Source organism: Talpa europaea, assembly GCF_964194135.1.
Source record: "Talpa europaea genome assembly, chromosome: 15".
NCBI classification, from domain to species: domain Eukaryota; kingdom Metazoa; phylum Chordata; class Mammalia; order Eulipotyphla; family Talpidae; genus Talpa; species Talpa europaea.
Window position 1 is genome coordinate 75,882,637 of NC_140083.1, and position 20,847 is coordinate 75,903,483.

Sequence of the window (20,847 nt, forward strand, 5' to 3'; positions counted from 1 at the left end):
GACCTGAGGTAAAATTCCACTCAGTAGCTGCAAGACCTTAGGCAATCTCAGTAGTCATCGGAGGAAAGCACAAAGAATGAGAAGCGGAAGAAAAGGACCTTTGTGGAAGAGTTTATTCAGGCCTAACACAAGTAACTCCTCTCGAGATACCCGGTTTCTTTTCTGACTCCGCCAAAGCTAATAAAACTATTTCCTCAATAAAGCTGTCAAACCCTCGAACACCTGTGTGTGTGGTGTGTGCGTTACAATCGCGAGGGGTTGGAAGGGATATTTCCGGGGAAGGGTCTGGTTAAAATGAGCAGGAAGCACCAAGGACACAATGGTTTCAAGAATTGACAGTGGTCAACCAGCAGATGCTAAAGGGATTTGGAACATGCTGCTTTTCTAGACACCCTGGTAAGACCTGACTCTCTCACATCACAAATTCGCAGTGCCCTGGCATAATAATTTACAATGAAATCCACGTAAACCTTTTGTTTTAATAAATAAAGCATATTCATGGCTTAGATTTTAAATCACATTTACAGATGAGGAAAACGACTAGGCCCAAATAGGTAACAGTGAAGCTACGACCGCTGGGAGGAATATGTGCCCCACATGCATTTTAAGCCTGAAGAGATTTAACAGTGGAGAACACCTTACCCACCACCCTCTACACTGGATAACTGGAACCAGACAAAGAGCAGCAAACTTGAATTTCATAAAACCACCATCTGGTCCCCTCACCTTGATGCGGCAGAAGCAAGCGAAAGTTGGGTAACTTTCTCTCATTGTTAATTAGGCCAAGGGCATTAGCTACAGAAAGGTATCCACTGATAAATACAGAATATTAGTACAGCAAGGAGGAAACTACAGAGATAATCTTGTTTCTTCAAATAGCAGAAACTTCCATATCATAGCTGTAGAGCAGTGGGTGAACTCTGCCTCCCACAGGTTTAATCCAGAAACTTCCTGTTGGCATTTGCACCAAACAAGGCTCCCCGTACTTCTGGCATCATCTGTGAAGAGAAATTCTTTAATAAATAAGCATCATTGACTGGAGAACTTGGAAACGATGGCGTATCTTAGCCACAGGTGGCAAGTCACTGGGAAGAAGACTCCCAAAGCTCAGTGCACCAAATCTGTCCTGGACTCCCCAAAGCCCTGGAGCAGAATCCTTGGTGAGAAACTCTGCCGACTGTACATTAGCGGTTACGACTGCCTCTTTACAAGACACAAATAAAAAAAACCTGAAACACTAAAGTCACTGTGTAAGTGACATAGGGAGAAAACATGAGTCCATTAATAACACCACCTCATCATGATATTTTGGCCATCTCCAAGGTCTGTTAGTTCAACAACTATTGTGGGCCTACTGTGTGTCAAGCAGAACACTTACAATGTAAGTTGTGCTGAGGCACGCGTTATGGCTACTGAGAAGTCTTTAGGCTTTAACTTCAAACTTCTAAGACTGCGCAGTATGTAGTCTCTAGCCACATGCGGCTACTGCACATCTGCAATGTGGGGCGACACAGCTGTAAGGTTGTGATAATACTCAAGGTCAAATGCTTCAGCTGTAAGACAGGCCAGCTGTCCAGCGCCGCTGCGCTCCATGATGCAAGGAAGCCCGGCGTTCTGGGACAACTGGATTTTCCTCCTTGTTTCCTAGACTTTATTTCTGCAAACATGGAAACATCTGAAGAGGCAGATGTTTCAGTCCCTTTGGAAGTATATTTGCTGTGGTTCCCATCATCCTTGCTGGAGCACTCTGGCCAGCATAGCTACATGGAGTAGAATCTATTTTTTTTTTTTTTTAAGATTTATTTATTTATTTATACAAGCACTGGGTACAGTCAGAAGCGCGGGAGGGTGAGAGAATTCACCAGAGCCAGAGCGGGGAGCAGAGCAGGCAGAAGGACCGAAGTACACTGCTGAGGGGAGCAGCGGGCGGCAGGAGAGGTCTGCGCGCCATGTGGGACCCTCCTCCGGTGGCCGGGGAGCAGCCGGGGATCGAACCGGCGCTGCAGAGGCCGCGGGCAGCTTCGCAACCCAGCGCTCAACCGCTGCGCCACCGGGGAGGCCCATGGAGTAGAATCTAAATACCACAATCCCAGATGAAGCCCTGGCCTGGCCCCAATTCCTCCCGCGTGTGAACGACATCTCCTCAGCAAATGCCTAATCCCCACTCCTTCCAGAAAATGTCAAAAATGCTGAGTGACAAATCTCAAAAACCAGTGAACAGACAGGTTCTCTGTGCAACTTCAAAATTACAGACCGGCTAATGAGAAGCATTCCCACACTCACCTGCTGGGCGATGAGGTCCAGCCGGCTTTCAAGGGTATTGGAAACCTTTATTTTACGATCCCCGTTGTAGATCTCAACTCCACCAGCTCTGTAAAGAACACAGGAAATAACGACTTTTACAGATTTGAGCAAGACCGACACACATGGTACATTTACTCCATTCCCTTGGAGGAAAGGCGTTCTGGTGGATGGGGTGCCTAAATGCCACAAGGGGGCCAATAAAAACAAACATAAACAATAAGCTTCACATTGATTCAGAAAGCTTCTGAGGATTTAAGACGTGTGCTGGTAATACCGCATGTACCAAGTGACGCTGTTATACTATCTGATTTAATTTTAACACCCAGTTCTCCTCATAAGTATGAAAAGCAGAAGGAGTTAGTTCCAGTTTGCAAATCTACAGGGAAGGAGCTTTCCTTCCACTCCTTCTGGAAGGTCAGGTCCTGCTACTCATCAGAGGGCGCTGGCACAGCAATGCTCCCAGTGCAGTGTGGCAGAGGGAAGGCTCGCTGCAGCCAGCCAGACTCAGCCCCGGCCAGTCCTGCCTCTAGTCACACCTCCCACAGCCATTCCTTTCCTCAAACAGGTCTTAGAGGCAAACAGGTCAGAGTCAGTCACAATGAATTTCAGGGACAAAAATTCGATTGCTGCATTAGAATTTTAGCAAATGTTTCTCGAAAGAAGCAGGCTGTGAAAGAAAGGTTGTGAAAGGTTTTGCAAATTTTCTTTAGAAAATTTTAATGGACTGTGAGCTTAATAATATTTTCTCGTTCCACCTTTGTCAGAGTGTCCTTCCTAAGGGCACAATTGGTTCTTTGCTGAAGTCCTGACCCGTCTGTGATACAATGCTTCATTTCCATGGCAGGACAGCGGGAGGGAAAAGCACCAGGAAGCGAGCACAGCGCCTGTGTGCCAGGCACCCACGGGCCGGAAAGCCAAGGGTTTTTCACAACTTCCGATAACCCTGTGCGAGTCTTGGTATCCTTGTCATCTTACAAACAAGGAAACAGGCTAGTGAGGCTGAGTAAAAGCCTGAATTTTTGTAATTAAGTGACAATATTTTAAAAATCCACTTTAAATTGCACTGGAAGAAGTTCACAGTCCTTTATCTGCAAGTCTGAAATTCAAAAAGCTTTGAAAACAAAAGTCTAATTCATGTGGCTCCAAACTAGCTTTCCAGTCAGCTGGCAGTAAATGACTAGCGAGTCTCTGTCTCCTGCAGTGTGACTATTCCTGTTTCCATTCAGAAGCATCACTCTGTCTGATTATGGGGAACGAGGACTCAGAACCTGTGGAAAATATTACGTAATATGTGGCATATATTATTTTTTTAAAAGATTTATTTATTTATGCATACAAGAGCTGGGCCAGAGGTGCAGGAGGTGAGTGGATTCACCAGAGACAGAGTGGGGAACAGAACAGGCAGAATGACTGAAATACACTGCTGAGGGGAGCAGCGGGTGAGACAGGAGAGGTCTGCTGCGCTATGTGGGTTGCTCCCTGGCCAGAGATTGAACTCATGCTGCAGTGGCTGTGATAGCTTGATAGTGCTGAGACTTTAATCCCCGTGCCACCAGGGAGGCCCTGTGGCATATATCCTTTAAGATTTTCTAGATGCTGAAATTCAAAACATTGGTTTTAGGAATAGTGCTCATGACTGAAACCTATTATTTATCAGACCCTGAACTAAGTGTTTCTGTCCTGTCTGTCTAATCTCCACAACAGTGACTATCTGACAGGAGTATGACCCCCTATACTGAGCACTGAGCATGCTCCAGACATTCTGCTAGTGCTGGAGAGATATCATCTCATTTAAGCACCCAAGCTTCCTGTGAGGAGAGTGTGATTATCCCAGTTTCGATGAGGAAATCAAGGTTCAGTGAGATTAAATAACTAGTCCAAAACTACCTAGGCTCGCAAGAGGCAGTGTGGAGAATCAAGTTTCAATCTGGCCTTAGTACTCAAGATTTTTTTTAAACCACCTTATACATCATCTCAGTTTATAAAGCATTTTCACATTTCACATATACTATCTCCTGGCTTTTCCTCACTTTATGAGACAAAAACATCGATCCCATTTTACAGATGACAGACTTCAGTCCCCAGGTCCCAGAGACAGCAAAGGTCAAGCCCGCCGTTTCAGCTACATTCCCGAGTCCTGCCGACTCCAGTTGGTCAGTGGTGTGCCTGGGCAGCATCACCGAAGATGTAAGTGACCCTGGCTCAACCCTGCCAGGAGCTCTGACTGCTGTCCTGACTGCACCAAGTTTATGAGTAGTGCAGGCAAGATGTCCTGTCATTTCCTCCCGTGCACCCTCACAAGTACCATGGACAGTTGCAATTCTAGAGCCACGGAACCTAACAACTGGCAACATCACTACTCTTCTTGGGTTTCGGTAATGATGTAGAGGTACAGATCCATCTTGCTCCCCATCTAATCAGAAGATCACTGATTCCAGCTTTGAGTTTGGGGTACAGAATCGGTGCTGCGTCTCTGCAGCGTGAACTGGGTGACCACAAGCATGTCCAGACGGTTGACAAAGGAAAACAACCCAGAGCGCTGACAGAAGAGGTGCAACAGCTGCAGTGGACACAGCCTCGCCGTTCCCCTCAAGGCTAAGACAGCCAAAGAGAAAACCCACTCTACAGGCCCAGTGGACAGGCCAGTCTCCCTGCCAGGGGAACTACATGTTAAAAGCAGAAATGTTCCTTACATTTCCTCAGGCAGGAAGGCCTCCTGATCAACTTGAACGTCAAGATCTTTTTTGGTGGCAATTTTGTACATAGGGATTGCTTTTTGCACCGCCGCCTGGAAAGCAAAAATGATAAAAGGTTTCAGCAAAAAAAGATCAACAAAATATACAAGCAAGGATAGTCCTATTTATTTCAAGTAGAGTAACAGATGCATTGTTGGTGGGGATAGAAAACGGTGCAGACATCGTGGAAAACCATATAACAGTTCCTCAAAAAAAAAAAAAACAAAACCAAAAAAAACCAAAAAAACACAAAACAATTACTTTTTGATCCAGCAATTCCACCTCTGGGCAAATATTCAAAACCTGTGACAGCAAAACTCAAACAGATATCTGTGCGCCCAGGCTCACCCCAGCATTGCTCATAATAGCCAAAAGGCAGAAATAAGCTTGGTGTCGATGACAGAGGCTGGATAAACAAAATGCGGTAGAGACATCACTCAGCCTTAAAAAGGAAATCCCGACACATACTACACCATGGGTGAGCCCAGAAGACATCACGCTAAGTGCAATCAGCCCATCACCACAGGACACACACTGTAGGATTCCCCTTAACGGGGTACTTAGAATAGTCAAATTCATAGAGACAGACAGTAGCAAGGTGGTTCCCGGGGGCGGGGGCGGGGGAAAGGGGTAGTTTGTGTTCAAAGGTACTGAGTTTCCGTTTGGGAGGATGAGGATGTCCTGGAGATGGGCAGTGACGACGGCTGCACGACAATGGGAATGCACTTCATGCAAATGTACGCTTGTAATAGTAATTTATTTATTTATTTATTTTTTTTTTAATAGAGGCATGCTTTATTTATTTGTTTGCTGGTTTGTTTGTTTGTTTTGTTTATACATGCACTGGATACAGTCAGAAGCGCGGGAGGGTGAGAGAATTCACCAGAGCCAGAGCGAGGAGCAGAGCAGGCAGAAGGACTGAAGTACACTGCTGAGGGGAGCAGCGGGCGGCAGGAGAGGTCTGCACGCCATGTGGGACCCTCCTCCGTGGCCGGGGAGCAGCCGGGGATCGAACCGGCGCCGCAGAGGCCGCGGGCAGCTTCGCAACCCAGCGCTCAACCGCTGCGCCACCGGGGAGGCCCTGTAATAGTAATTTAATGTCTGTACACTTGTTCGCAATTTACAAGAGAAATGAGCTCGCTGGGGTGAGGCGGGTGGGTTTTCAATGCCATGAGTGTGTTGAGTCCTACCTGTGAGCAACGCTGTGTCTATTCTGGTAGACACATAAACTCGACTTTCTCCCTAACAATATTACTAGTTGAACAGATTTACTGGTGTCCTCAACTCTTACCTGCTTCCCAGATCGAACACAGTACCACTTAGGAGCTACCCCCTGACATGGCACTGACACTGTTGGTTTCTTTTTCTTTTTTTTTTAAAAGATTTATTCATGCATACACAATGAATACACAAACTGGGGTACAGGCCAGAGGTATGCGGGGGTGAGAGGATTCACCAGAGACAGAGTGGGGAACAGAACAGGCAGAGTGACTGAAATACACTGCTGAGGGGAGCAGCGGGCAGGATAGGAGAGGTCTGCTGCTCCATGTGGGTAGCTCCCTGGCTGGGGATCGAACTCGTGCTGCAGTGGCTGCAGATAGCTTCACAGTGCTGCGTCTTAACCCCTTGCACCACCAGGGAGGCCCCGACACTTAGTTTCAAGAAAAAAACCAATGTCATCTAAAGAGGGCTACCTGGCCACTCACACCTGCCTCCATGGAATGGTCATTACCTTTGTGGGTTCTCTGCTATGTCTAGCTGTTTCCATTAAGTAGGGTGGTCAGCACAAACATGGATCCAGATGACTGACACGGCTTATAAATGAAATCACAATTTATGATTTAATATTGGAGGGGAACTAACACCTGTGTTCTCTGGCTGGCGCACTGTCTTTCCTAGGAGACAAGTTATTTGGGGAGATAAATAATAATAAAAATGCAATTATATTATGTATTATAAATGTATTAATTTATAATAAGAAAGATAATTGCTAAGGGACTAAGCACACATATACCTGCATGAAAGCGAGAATCTTCTAGAAGAAGAATTTGAATCTGAAGAGCAACCTGATGACACAGGAGTCCTTTCTGTGACTGGTTACTATGCTGCTATCACCAGTGTACCTGCCAGAGGGTGAGCAGGTCCTCCCTTAAACAGGACATGGGGGACCATCTTGGTATTTGCTTCTGGACTACAGTTAAGCTTTCACAACTGACCAACCTCTTTTCTTCCTCTAGGATTAGGAAGGCAGTAGGTTAGAGTCAAGCCTTGTTAGTCTAGGAATAGATGCCTCTTAAGATGCCGTTGCCTCTCTGTGTGCTAGTCTAGTATAAGCTGCTTTTACTGTTGAATTTTCAGAAGATTAGGGTATTCCCAGGAAGGGAAGGAGCTACCAGAATGAGAGAAGAGTACTAGTTCATATGGCAACTTGACCTTTTTAAGAAACAGAGGTTCACTTAACAGTTAAATTAATACCTATAATGTATTAAGACCCCCCCCTAATTCCCACGTATGAGCTATGATCTACTGGAACATACATTTTATCCTTAACATTTCAAAATGCACTTTACCTTGACCAGAGGGAAATCCTGTTTCCTGCAACGAACAATCATTCGGGGTTCCAATAACTGGTACAAACCCTGGAAGATACAACAGATGCAATGAGTACCAAAGTAGACTACAAAATAAAGCACCAGCAAAATAAAATGTTTCTAGGTTTTTTTCATCAGATTTGGGAATCTATGTCCCCTTGTAAGTTCCCCCACAGACAACACATATATTATGAGAGCATGGAAAGTTTTTGATATCGGAAGCCAGATGAACATACCCAATGCTCTGGTGGTAGAAACCGAATTTACATGGCAGTCTTATCTTACATCAATAGGGTGAGGACAAATTGCAGCTGAACAGTAAACAATTAAAAATGTAAACAGTGTTTGGTCTGAAACCCAATTATCTCTATTTTTCTATTCGCTTTAATTTTATTTTTCTGAACCCCAATATTAAAACAAGTATATTAGTGGTGAAATCAAATTAGGCAAGTTTAAAGCTAGAGATTGCAAGCAAATTTGACCCCTGATTTGTAAAGGACTAATAAGACTATATAAAAGAGTGGTAAGCCTGAAGGTGTGCCCACCCAGACAGTATCATAACCCCAGGCAGCACACATTTCTCTAAAAAACAAGGAAAAGAGGGGGCCTCCCTGGTGGTGCAAGGGGTTAAGACACAACTTATGAAGCAGTCTGCAGCCTCTGCAGCACGAGTTTGATTCCTGGCTGGCCAGGGAGCAACCCACATGGCACAGCAGACCTCTCCTGGCTCGCCCACTGTTCCCCTCAGCAGTGTATTTCAGTCAGTCTGGCTGTTCTGTTCCCCACTTTGTCTCTGGTGAATCCCCTCACCTCCCACACCTCTGGCCTGTACCCCAGCTCTTGTATGCATAAATAAATAAATCTTTAAAAAAATAAATAAATAACAAGGAAAAGAGCAAAAGGAAAACAGCTAAGGTGAGAAAACAGGCAAACAGAGCTACCTGTTGCTAATATAGCTTGTCAATTTTGTAAGAACTATAGCTATAAGTGGCAGAACTGGCCTATAAAGGTACCTGTAGGACCAGTCCATCCAGCAGCACTTGGTACCTGGTTGTATCTTTTACCACTTTGCTGAGTCTCTGTTTCGCTTCAGTTAGTAGGTCCTACAAAGAGTGGGAAAGAAAAAAGTTACATACACAACTAGACAGTCAGTTTAGAACCCATCGTGTGGCTGGTCCTGGTCCGCGCCCAATCACATCATATTCTACATGCTCTCAAGCCACAAACTCTGAGATACAGAATAGACCTAATGTTGTGTTAGTATTTTACATGTTAGTGAAAATAGACATCTTACCCCAAACAAAATACAGGCTCAAAACAATCCCTATCGGAATGGAGGCATCAGACTCCCAGACTTCAAACTATACTACAAAGCCATAATCATCAAAACTGCATGGTATTGGAACAAGAACAGACATACAGACCAATGGAATCGAATAGAAAATCCAGAAATAAACCCACAGATTTATGGTCAACTAATCTTTGACAAAGGAGCAAAGACTATGCATTGGAGCAAAGAAAGTTTGTTCAATAAATGGTGCTGGGAAAACTGGGTCGCTACATGCAAAAGAATGAAGCTTGACCACCACCTCACACCATACACAAAAATCAACTCAAAATGGATTAAAGAACTAGACATAAGACCTGAAACCATAAAATATATAGAAGGAAATATAGGCGAAACACTACGTGATTTGCACATCAAAGACATCTTTACAGACACATCACCCAAAGCAGTGATAGTGAAGGCAAAGATAAACAGCTGGGACTATATCAAATTAAAGAGCTTTTGCACAGCAAAAGAGACAATAACAAAAACAAAGAGAAACCCCACCAACTGGGAGAACATTTTTGCACCCAACACTAATGATAAAGGACTGATCACAAAAATCTGCAAAGAGCTGATGAGACTAAACAACAACAAAGAAAATAATCCAGTCAAAAAATGGGCAGAAGAGCTTAAAAGAAACTTCTCTGAAGAGGAAATGCAAATGGCCAACAGGCATATGAAAAAATGTTCAACATCACTTGTCATCAGGGAAATGCAAATCAAAACTACCATGAGATACCATCTTACACCAGTGAGAATGGCACATATTAAAAAAACTAGCAACAACAAATGTTGGCGAGGGTGTGGAGAAAAAGGAACTCTTCTGCACTGTTGGTGGGAGTGCAAACTGGTCCAACCACTGTGGAAAGCTGTGTGGAGATTTCTGGACCTACTAAACATAGAGTTTCCATATGACCCAGCAATTCCACTCCTAGGTATTTACCCAAAGGACACAGAAACATCAATTCCAAAGAACACCTGCACCCCTATGTTTATAGCAGCACTGTTTACAATAGCTAAGCTTTGGAAACAACCCAAATGCCCAAAAATAGATGACTGGATCAAGAAGATGTGGTACATATATACCATGGAATATTACTCAGCATTCAAAAAAGATAAACACATGCAATTTGCTGCAACATGGATGGCGCTGGAAGGGATCATGCTCAGCGAAATAAGCCAAAAAGAAAAAGAAAAATACCGGATGGTCTCACTCATAGCAGGAATCTAGAAAACTTAAATAAGGGACCAGGAAAATGAATAACTATAAGAAAGTGAAAATCAAAATCAACAAAAAACTATGAACCAGAGACACTTTTAGGGGGGCGGGGGCGGGAGGGGAGGGATTGGGGTCAGAATGGGGGGCTGCAATTGTATGGGGAATATAACAATAAAATTTATAAAAAAAAAAAAAAGGAAAAAAAAAAAAGAAAAAAAAAAAAAACAATCCCTATCAACATTCCAATAGCTTTCTTCATGGAAATGGAGCAAACTCACTGAAATTTAGACCACAAAAGACTCCAAGTAGCCAAAGCAATTCTGACAAAAAAAAGAAGGGCTGTATTATGCTCCCAGACTTCAAATTATATTATAAAGTCCCAAGAATCAAAACATTATGGTATTGGAACAAAAATACATACATAGAACAATGGAATCGAATCTGGAGCTCAGAAATAAATTCATACTTACATGGACAACTAATTCACAACATAGGAACCAAAATGGAGAAAGTCTCTTCAACAAATGGTGCTGAGAAAATTGTAGACACATGCAAAAAAATTAAAGTAGCCCTCTATGTCATACCACATATGAAAACTGATTCAAAAGTGATTAAAAACTTGTATGTAAGCCCTGAAACCATAAAATGCACAGAAGAAAATATAGGAGAAACACTTCACAACACTGATTTCAGTGATGTCTTGGGGACTTGACTACAACAGCAAGGAAAGCAAAAGACAAAATAACCAAACAGGACCGTGTCAAATGGAAAAGCTTCTGCAAAGCAAAATAAACTATTATTCAAATAAAAAAAAGACCTCCTACCAAATGGGAGAAAATATTTGCACATCACACATGAAGAAGCTAATACCTAAAATCGACAAAGAACTCATACAACAAGAAACCCAGCTGAAAAATGGCAAAAGAGATCAATGACACTTGTCTGAAGAAGATATACAGATGGTCAACAGACACATGAAAAAATCTGCACCGTTACTTGCTACCAGGGAAATATACATCACATCCATAATGACACACCACTTCACAGCTGTCAGAATGGCCCATATTAAAAAAACAAACGAATAATAAGATGTGTTGTTGAGTTATGTGGAGGAAAAGAAACCTCCTATGCTACTGGTAAGAATGTAGACTAGTCCAGTCTCCATGGAACAGTGTGGAAGTTTCTCAAAACATTAAATGTTCCAGCAAGCTCTCTCTAGGTATCAATACAAAACAGTAATTCAAAGAGATAAATGTGCTCCCATGTTCATAGCACAACAGCCAAGTTATGGAAACAACCTTAGTGCCCAATAACAGATGAGTGGATAAGATGTGGTAGATGGGCCTCCCTGGTGGCATAGGGGTTAAAGACACAGCGCTGGCAAGCTGTCACCAGCCACTGCAGCACGAGTTCGATTCCTGGCTGGACAGGGAGCAGACCTCTCCTGTCTTGCCCGCTGCTCCCCTCAGCAGTGTATTTCAGTGGATCCGCCTGTTGTGCTCCCATGCTCTCTGGTGAATCCTCTCACCCCCGGCACCTCTGGTCTACACCCCAGTTCTTGAATGCATAAATAAATCTTTATAAAAAATCAATGCCTTAATAAGCTGTTTAACTAGTGAATTCTCTATAAAAAGCAAATGAATAGGGGCCTCCCTAGTGGCCTGGGGGTTAAGTTTGAGCACTATAACCTCTGCAGCCTAACCCACATATGGCACAGCAGACCTCTCCTATCTCACCCACTACCCCCTAAGCAGTGTGTTTTGTACATTTGTCTGTTCTGCTCCCCACTCTCTCTCTGGTGAATCCTCTCACCCACTCCCATCTCTGGCTTACACCCCAGCTCTTCTATGCATAAATAAATAATTCTAAAAAAAAAGCAAATGAATAAACATTTTATAATTTTATAACTAGCAAGAGCTAATTACTCACTGTAATAAGGTCATCTCTTGCTCTGAGGACTTTGAGTCTTGCTTGATTCATCAAATTGGACATCTGACTACAAAAGGTATGGAAAAATAGTGTCAGCACAGCACGAAAAATAAAAATGTAGAGAAAGGACAGAAAGCTTCCTTTGCATGTACAAATACTTTTCTAATGACCAAGACCCGCTGACATGCATTTAGTAGTTTATACCAACTTACTTTAAAAAATAAGGACATATTTATTGGTAGTTTCCAAGTGGCAAACTTTCCTATCAGTTATTCCAATATAGTTTTTCAAAAATCCCCTGAAACTTCCATTTTCACAAGTGAAGGCAAGGAGTTAAGCAACTTGCCCCAGCTCGGGTAACAGGCAGGTGGTCCAGTTAGGGCCAAACGACATATGCTTGACTCCAAAGCACCTGTTCTGTCCCATTTAAAGCTCCCTTAGGGGCCTCCCTGGTGGCCTAGGGGTTAAGTCTCAGCACTATCACCTCTGCGGCCTTAGTGCAAGATTCCCAGCCAGGGAGCTGTCCACGTGGCACAGCAGACCTCTCCTGTTCCCCTGCTGCTCCCCTCAGCAGTGTATTTCAGTCAGTCTGCATGTTCTGTTACCCACTCTGTCTCTGGTGAATCCTCTCACCACGCCCCCCCCACCCCGGGCCCCCGCCTCTCTGGCCTATACCCCAGCTCTTGTAGGCATAAATAAAATAAATCTTAAAAAGAGAAAGCTTCCTTAGCCTAATCCTATGACCGAAATCTACTTGCATTTTCTTCTGCTGCTCAATCTGCTTCTCCTTCTTCTCATAGTACTCCATGATCTTCAGCCTCTGGGTCTGCACCAGGCGGCCCTTCTCAATGTTAAACTCTTCTTCCGCCTGCCGGGGAGTCAACATTAATTCATTAGACCAGACTTTTATAACCAGTTTTATTTTAAGCAGGTGATATACCTTACCCTGCATCTAAAACAGGAAATTTATTATGGCTCATATTCAAAGATTACTTCTAATTTATTCAAAAGAAAAGATCATCATAAATGACGAACCAGAAGACTGAAAAGTAATCAAGAGTAGCAGTCCTCAGTAACAAAGTCACCAGGGTATAAACTGAAGACTGCATGACAAAGAAACGATTATGCATTCTTTTTAAAATATATTTTTTAAATTTTATGCATACAAGAACTGGGGTACAGGTCAGAGGTGCAGAGAGTAAGAGAATTCACCAGAGCCAGAGCAGAGAGTAGAGCAGGCAGTGACGAAGTACACTGCTGAGGGGAGCAGCGGGCGGCAGGAGAGGTCTGCGCGCCATGTGGGACCCTCGCCCGGCAGCCGGGATCAAACCAGCGCTGCAGAAGCTGCGGGCAGCTTCGCAACCCAGCGCTCAACCGCTGCGCCACCAGGGAGGTCCTATTCTGGGTATAGTTTAAAAGCAAGCTTTAAAATGGCTATTATGTTTATTCTTAAAGAAAAGAGGAATTTCATAAACTGTAAATTAACAATGTGTAACTGGAAATAGCCATAAAATTTCTAAATGCTGAGTGTCACCTTCATAATGGACAAGGGCTTTCACTTAATGTTATATACTTCCAAATTATTGTTCTTGAAGCAAGCACATGTTAATAAAAAAAAAAATAACAACAAAAAAAACTTCACCCTTCCCTAACTAGCTATTAAACTTAGCCATGAGTACTAAATTGAATCTTGGATCCATGCAAAATTTACTTTTCTATTCTGTACCACAAAACTTCAGAATACTTATTGGCAATTAGAACATTTAGAAAGGAAATTTTATTCTTACTGTTCAAAATAAGATATTCTCATTAATCACACACAATGCAATGTTAAATAATTTTACCAACTACATTTTATCATAGCAAGCAATATTAAATTTTGGTAACTTCTTAAACCTGGAATATAGACTCTCACCTTTGCATCTATTTCTTCTGCTTTCTCATTGGCTTCTTGTTCAATAAAAGCCATCATATGCTTAATCTACAAAAAAAGATTTTATTTTTTAACAAAATTAGAAAAAAATGTTATTTATTGGTTCTCACTCAACAATCAATCATTTATTAAAGAGTATATCATGTGCCATGTACTCTCTGGAAGGATGAGAATTTTTGTCCTGTGGTAACTTATAATCTGGAATTTGCTCTGGACCTGATGCACTATTCAGTAATGCAAGTAAATAGGACATTATGTATTTTTTTTCTTCTGCATCTACTGCAAGAAGGAAGATCATCCTTCCCAGATACAGAGTGGAATTTTAATAAGTATAGTACTCAAAACAGACATATCTCTCTTCTACAGGTGAGTCCGATTCAAACCTGCATTATCAGCTTTAATGGTCAGGCTGGAGCCTCTGCTACCAGATTTAACTAGATCAGCGCAGCCTAGAGCAAAATGCACTAATTTTAACCCGACCAGAGGAGCCTGTTTACTGTCAACATGATTATACTGTCTTTAAGAATTCCAACAGGAGAAGGACATTTAACTCCACCCCCAAAGCAGAAAAATCTAGCCTTAAAAAAAAAAAAAAACTTTTCTTCTTCCTGCTCACCCAGTAATTAAGGTTTCTGCAGTCAGATTCCTTTGAAATTTTCATGAAAGAAATGTCCATACTCTCAGACAAAAAAGCAAATATGTAAAAATATTTTCGTACAAAGGGGAATAAGTCAGGGAATCCAGGATGTATTAAACACCTATTTGGTCTATTCCATTGCTGTGGACAAAGTTAATAAAACACATTGTCCTTAGGTAGCATGGAGCAGAACAGACAACACATGAGATTTCTTCATTCTTTTAACTTTAGAGAAACAAAAAAATGAATTTGGTCTCGACTCCAAGGGAACGTACTGCTTTAACTTTGTATTTTTCCTAGAGAAACTTTAATCTACAATATATTACAACAAGGCGGGGGGGGGGGCGATGAAAAACGAGGAAGAAGAGAATTAGTGCTATATGATGATGCTAGAGTATGTGGAGAGCATTGTGCTTTTCTACTGCATCAAGTGTTTCTATTAAAAAAAAAAAAATCAGCAGCAGCAGTGATAAATATCCAAAACCCCCCACTGTCCTGTAAGGACATTTTAAGATTTCTTAATTTTCTCCATAGATGCTATTTTTGTTAATCTACTTCCCTTCTGTGATTAACACAAGAACCATTAGAATGAAGAAACACTTCTCTCTTCTTAGACATTTTCAGGGAAATGGAAATATCCAAGAAAAAAATATTTTATTGCTCATCTAAGAAAATTCGTAAGCCAGTGAGTGTTCTTTAGTCAGAGAATTTTCCTAGTACTTCAAAAACAAGATTTAGTTTTCTTAAACTATGAGATTAAATAGTGTCCTTAGGTTTACGTCTCTGAAAAACCTATTTGCAATATGACTACGAAAAGCAAGGCACCTGGTTTCAGAACAGCAATTGGCAGGACAAAAGGAAACCAGTTCTCAGGTAAATAAACAGGAGTATAAATGCCACTATATTCTGAGATATTTTTGCATTATAACATTCCTAATGCCTACAAACTAGAAGGGCACATTTTGAAAAACAAAAACACCTAAAGTTTCCCAGAACTGGATATACGCTTGCAAAGTTGATGCAAGTTCACAACCTACCTAACGTTCCCACCACCCACCCCAATCCCTGGCTTATCACCTACTTTGTGCCACACACTGTTGGGCGTTGGGGTTCATAAAACACAAGAAAATTAGGGTTCTGCATTTGACAAATATTAACGTAGACAGGAGCGGGAGACCAAGCTAGAGCAGGCTCCTCCAGGATGAAGATTAACAGCCACTGAATGACTTCAACACTGGAAAAAGGCTCTCCCCGCGCAGCATTCTTTCTTTTCACGAACTGTGAACCCTTCCGCAGGTTCACAATCCAGCGAAGAGGTGGTTTTCGATCGTTGCATTTCAACTTGCATTCTCAATCCTAGTTTTCAGCTCCTGGCTCCATCAAACACAACGAACAGGCTGGGAAGCAGGAGCTGCTGAAACTGGGGCCAGAGAGCCCGGGCATTCACGGGGCGGCCCGCGAGCCAGCCGACTGCGTAAACCCCAGGCAGGAATCACATGAGCTGCGGGGTGACTCCCCGGTCAACACGTCTCCCTCCAGCCAACAGCTCCCCAGGACCCGGAGAGCTGGGGTCGGGGCGCCCCTCGGGCATCTGGGGGGCCCAAGGCCAGCGCCCTCCTAGAGCGAGGCTCCAGCCCCCTACCCCGGCCGTGCGCCGCGGATTCGCGGGACCCGAATGCCAGCTCCTCACCTGCTTTTGCACGTCAGCATCGCTGAGGGCCATGGCGCAAGAGAGGCTAGGCCGGTGGGCAGCTGGCTGGAATGCAGACCTCAAGCGGGGGACAGAGGAGCTGGGGAGGAAAAGCCAGCGTAGGGGGCGGTGTCTTTTGCTTTATAAACCTGGCTTCCGGTTCCTGCCACGTGACCGCGCAGCCCCGCCCAGTGAGAGATCCCAGCCAGTGGGAAGAGAGAAGGCCCGGAAGTCCAGCCCCGCCCCGCCCCTGCCCCGCCCCCGCCCAGCTGGGCGCCTGCGCGGGGGCTCAACCCCTGTCATTTCTGGGGGTTGACTCGTGACCCCCGCGCCGTGCTCCTGGGCAGCCGCTGCTTTTCATCAAGAAGAGAGCAGGACTTCCAGCGTCCGAAATTAGCCGAGTTGTGTGGATTTCTCCGGCCTTACAGTCCTTGTGTTGAAAAACATAGTTTTAAGTATTTTCTACCTCAATGTGTTACTGTGTTTTGCTGACCTTACTCATCACTAATGTTTTACTAATATATTTTTAGAGCAATTTTAAATTTACGGAAAAATTAAAGAGCATAGAGTCCCCCTATAGCTTTCTTGCCCCCACGCACAGTTTACCCTTTATTTAACATCTTGCATTAATAAAGCAGTGTTGCAGAAATAAATTCTAGCCTTTTACCCAGGCAAGAGAAGAACCAGCGGTACTTCACGAACCGTGAGGTCAGAAGGAGCTTCATTACTCATGCATGAGGTCCCAGACCTGGGCAGTCCGGTAAGGTCTGAGCACTTGTCTAGAGACAAAGGGTTTCTTTTATACACAACTATCTTACATTGATAACATGGGTTAGCAAGCACAATTATTTGCTGTAAAACTCCTAGACAAAGGGGGAAAGATGGACATTTGGGGATGTCCTTTGAGAGATAAATCAGCTTGACCGGCTCTCCAACCCTGTTAAAATGTAACCTCGTTTAGATAAGCTAAAAATTAGATGGAAAGCTCTCTAAGGAAAGGTTTAGCAAGTAAGCAAACTGGTTATTTACAATTGCATTGGATTATTTACTGCACCAGGCTTAAGACCCTTTAGCAGGAAAGATTTATTGGCTTAGGACTTCCTTTACAGCACATCCATTACAATTAACCAATGTTGGTGTATTAACTAAAGTCTATAATTTATTTGGATTTACTTAGTTTTAACCTAATATCCTTTTTCTGTTCCAGGATATTACCAGTATACATGACATTTAGTTGTCATGTCTTTAAGTTTCCTTTTGGCTGTGACAATTTTTTCAAACTAGTTGGAAGACCCAGAACTCAGGCCACCAGGCACCATCTATTGCCAATAGAGAGAGGAATTGAATCTTTAAGGTGAGCTTTAATCAGACAGCCTAAAATTGGAGGGAGGGGGAGTGGAGAGGTTAACATCCTAAAAAAATTATATTCATAGTTCATTTCTAGGTCACTTTTTAAAAAAGATTTATTTATTTATGTACACAAGAGCTGGGGTGGGTACAGGCCAGAGATGCGGGAGTGGGTGGGGGTTTGAGAGGATTCACCAGAGACAGAGTGAGAAGCAGAACACTCTGAGGGGAGCAGCGGGAGAGACAGGAGAGGTCTGCTGCGCCATGTGGGTTAGCTCCCTGGCCGGGGATTGAACTCATGCTGCAGTGGCTAGCAATAGCTTGAATAGTCATGTGTCTTTAACACCTGCACCACCAGGGAGGCTCCTCTATCAAAATTTTCTAATTAATCATGGATTGTGGAGCTTGGGGAGAAAGATTACAGAGGCAAAGTGCTATTTTCATGACATTTTAAGGCTATATACTGTGAATATGATTTTTGACTCTTGATGCTGAACTTGATCACCTGGCTGAAGAAGTGTTTGGAAGGTTTCTCTTCTGTAAAGTTCCTTCCCCTTTTACCTTTGGAAGGCAGTACTACCTGCATTCCACACTTAAGGAGTGAGAAGTTATGCTTCACCTCCCTTTAGAGAGCAGTATCTACATATTTGGAATTCTTCAAATGAGCCCATGCATTTCCCAATATTATTCCCAAAACCTGCACAGAGGAAATTATTTAGAAAATTAGGGCAGTAATTTCCTCAGAGTTGTTTATTTCAAGTTCCATTTCCCTGTCTCCTCAACTAGAAAGGCAAAAAACTTTTGAAAATGTAATTTTTATGAGATTTCTAGCAGAATTATGGATCAAAAGGAACATGCATTTTTATTAGTAGCTTTATATTTATTATGAATCTCATACAGTTTAATCATGGATTAAATGATTTTTCAGTACATGTATGAAAACTGAAGGATGTGGTTTAGATTCATTTGCAGCACTTTTTCAAGTTACCCTTTTTTTCTCTTCCGAGTGGCTCTTGAGCATCAATGAATGTTTGGTGGTTGCTTCTACCAAGTGTTTTTCTTCATCTGTTTTGGTTGCTATGTAAGGAGATCCACCTATATCTGGGTTATTCAAAATCATGATTCTCCTCTGACCTGTCCTGATCTTAGCCTTGCCAGCACATGGGCTTACCCCCCAAAAAAGACTAGCTTCTCACCTACTCATTTTCTGTTTAGATTCCTTTATAGTAGGATGAAAGGCTAAGAGTGAAATCTTCGCAGTTTCTGTGATTTTTTTCTAGAGGTTTCTGAATCTGAAATGCATAGCAAACTGCAAATGCAAGCGCAATCCCACAGGTATCAAACTTCTTGCCAGATCAGGGTCAATGTCTGTATCAGGCCATTTGGTCAAGGGCAGCCGGAACTGGGCACAGCTCAGCCCCACTGTGGTGGGAACCATGCCACCATGAGTTGCCATGGCAATGCCCACTAGCTTTCTATTTTGAGGAAATTTCCAGTATATTAAGTTGTAAGAATAGCAATGAACTCCCTTGATATAAATTCATCAATTGTGGGCCTCCCTGGTGGTGCAGGGGTTAAAGTCTCAGCACTATCAAGCTACTGGCAGCCACTGCAGCATGAGTTTGATCCCTGGCCAGGGAGCTAACCCACATTGTACGGCAGACCTCTCCTATCTCTCCCACTGCTCCCCTCAGCAGTGTACTTCAGTGGATCTGCCTGTTCTGCTCCCCACTGTCCCTCTGGTGAATCTTCTTACACACACCCTGGCCCGGCACCTCTGGCCTACGCCCAGTTCTTGTATGCATAAATACATGCTGCAGTGGCTGTGGGCAGCTTCATAGGTTGTGTCTTAACCCCTTGCCACCAGGAAGGCGCCAAGAGTGTTATACTCTTGACATATGGATTACATTTGTGATATTGTAATATCCTTTTGTGCAGCCTCCCCCTTTCCCACGTTATTGCTCTTTGCAACTAGTTTCTGTAGTATTTTGCTGAATCATCAAAGAACAGGACAGGTCCTGTCTGATAAGAACATGATAAGCTTCACAGAGACAGTCCCTTGATTGAAAAAGTTGAGTACAAGCAAAGATTAACCATTTGGTAGCTTCCCAAATTCAATTTCCTCTTATACTAGCTCAGGTCTTGTGAAGAAGTGTTAAAGAGTTTCTCAGATAAATTCCCAAAATCTCGGTCCTAGATAAGCCAATTTACTTGTGGCTTCCCCAGAATCACTGCCGTAGATCAGGTTAATCCTAAAGAATTGGTTTGTGTGGTCATCATCTCACCGGCTCACAGGCTGGGACTTCAGTCTGTGGTTTAATTAGAAATTGAGTCAGCCAAATGATAGGCTAACTCTTGAATTTATTTGCTGGGGAGGAACTAAGGGAGAGACTGATGGTAAATGCAAATAATCTCTTTGAAGAATCAATTTAAAAAAGAAGGTAAAAAAATGGTAGCAGAAAATAGTGAAACTCTAACTTAGGTGCCTGTACATTTTACCCCTTTGCAGCCAATTCACACAGAAGATTTAAAACCTAGTCATCTAGTCACTCCCCAATTAAAATCCTCTAGTGGTGTCTATGTATTTACAGACAACTTAGATGTCCTCTGTGAGACAGCCTGAGCTCATCACCCTTTTCTTTGCTCACCAGCTCAAACCTTACTGGTTTCCTTTCAATTCCTGAAAAATGTCAAGCTTTTTGCCTGGGATGTCCTTTTCCTTTACTTACCCCTTAGCTTATTTTTTACTCTCATTTCCAGGTAATCCCCTTACCTCTCGCTACAGTGTGCTGATATCTATCACCAATTGTTATTTTTGCCTGCTCCTGAAATATAAACAGATTCACACATTATGTTTTTGTGTCTGGCTTCGTTCACTTACTTTTTTTTTTTTTTTGAAATTGATCTATATTGTCAGATATATCAATGCTTCATTTTTGTTTTATGGCTTAGTAATATTCATTATGTGAAGATATTTCAAAAAGTCAGTGTTAAAAATAAGACCGGGAGACTAAACACACACACACACACACACACACAAAATGCATGATCTTAGTTTTAAAAAAAATTATAAAACCCATTACTACGACAATTAGGGAAATTTGAAAATGAACAGGAATCTTGTTTTCTTAG

The 20,847-nt window shown here is 42.8% G+C and overlaps 1 protein-coding gene across 3 annotated transcripts; it reads right to left on the reverse strand.

Moving 5' to 3' along the window:
* Window positions 1-935: 935 nt before the first annotated feature.
* ATP6V1E1 (ATPase H+ transporting V1 subunit E1) lies at window positions 936-16,401 on the reverse strand (the record flags this gene model as incomplete). Of its 3 annotated transcripts, XM_084255516.1 has the most annotated exons (9): window positions 936-998; window positions 2,284-2,371; window positions 4,998-5,092; window positions 7,610-7,678; window positions 8,644-8,733; window positions 12,109-12,171; window positions 12,863-12,976; window positions 14,024-14,089; window positions 16,369-16,401. In XM_084255516.1, 9 exons carry the CDS (start codon window positions 16,399-16,401, stop codon window positions 936-938), a joined length of 681 nt encoding a protein of 226 aa, XP_084111642.1. The 3 variants fall into 3 exon arrangements, with proteins under 3 accessions (XP_084111642.1, XP_084111643.1, XP_084111644.1); XM_084255517.1 differs by lacking the exon at window positions 14,024-14,089; XM_084255518.1 differs by lacking the exon at window positions 8,644-8,733.
* Window positions 16,402-20,847: the final 4,446 nt, after the last annotated feature.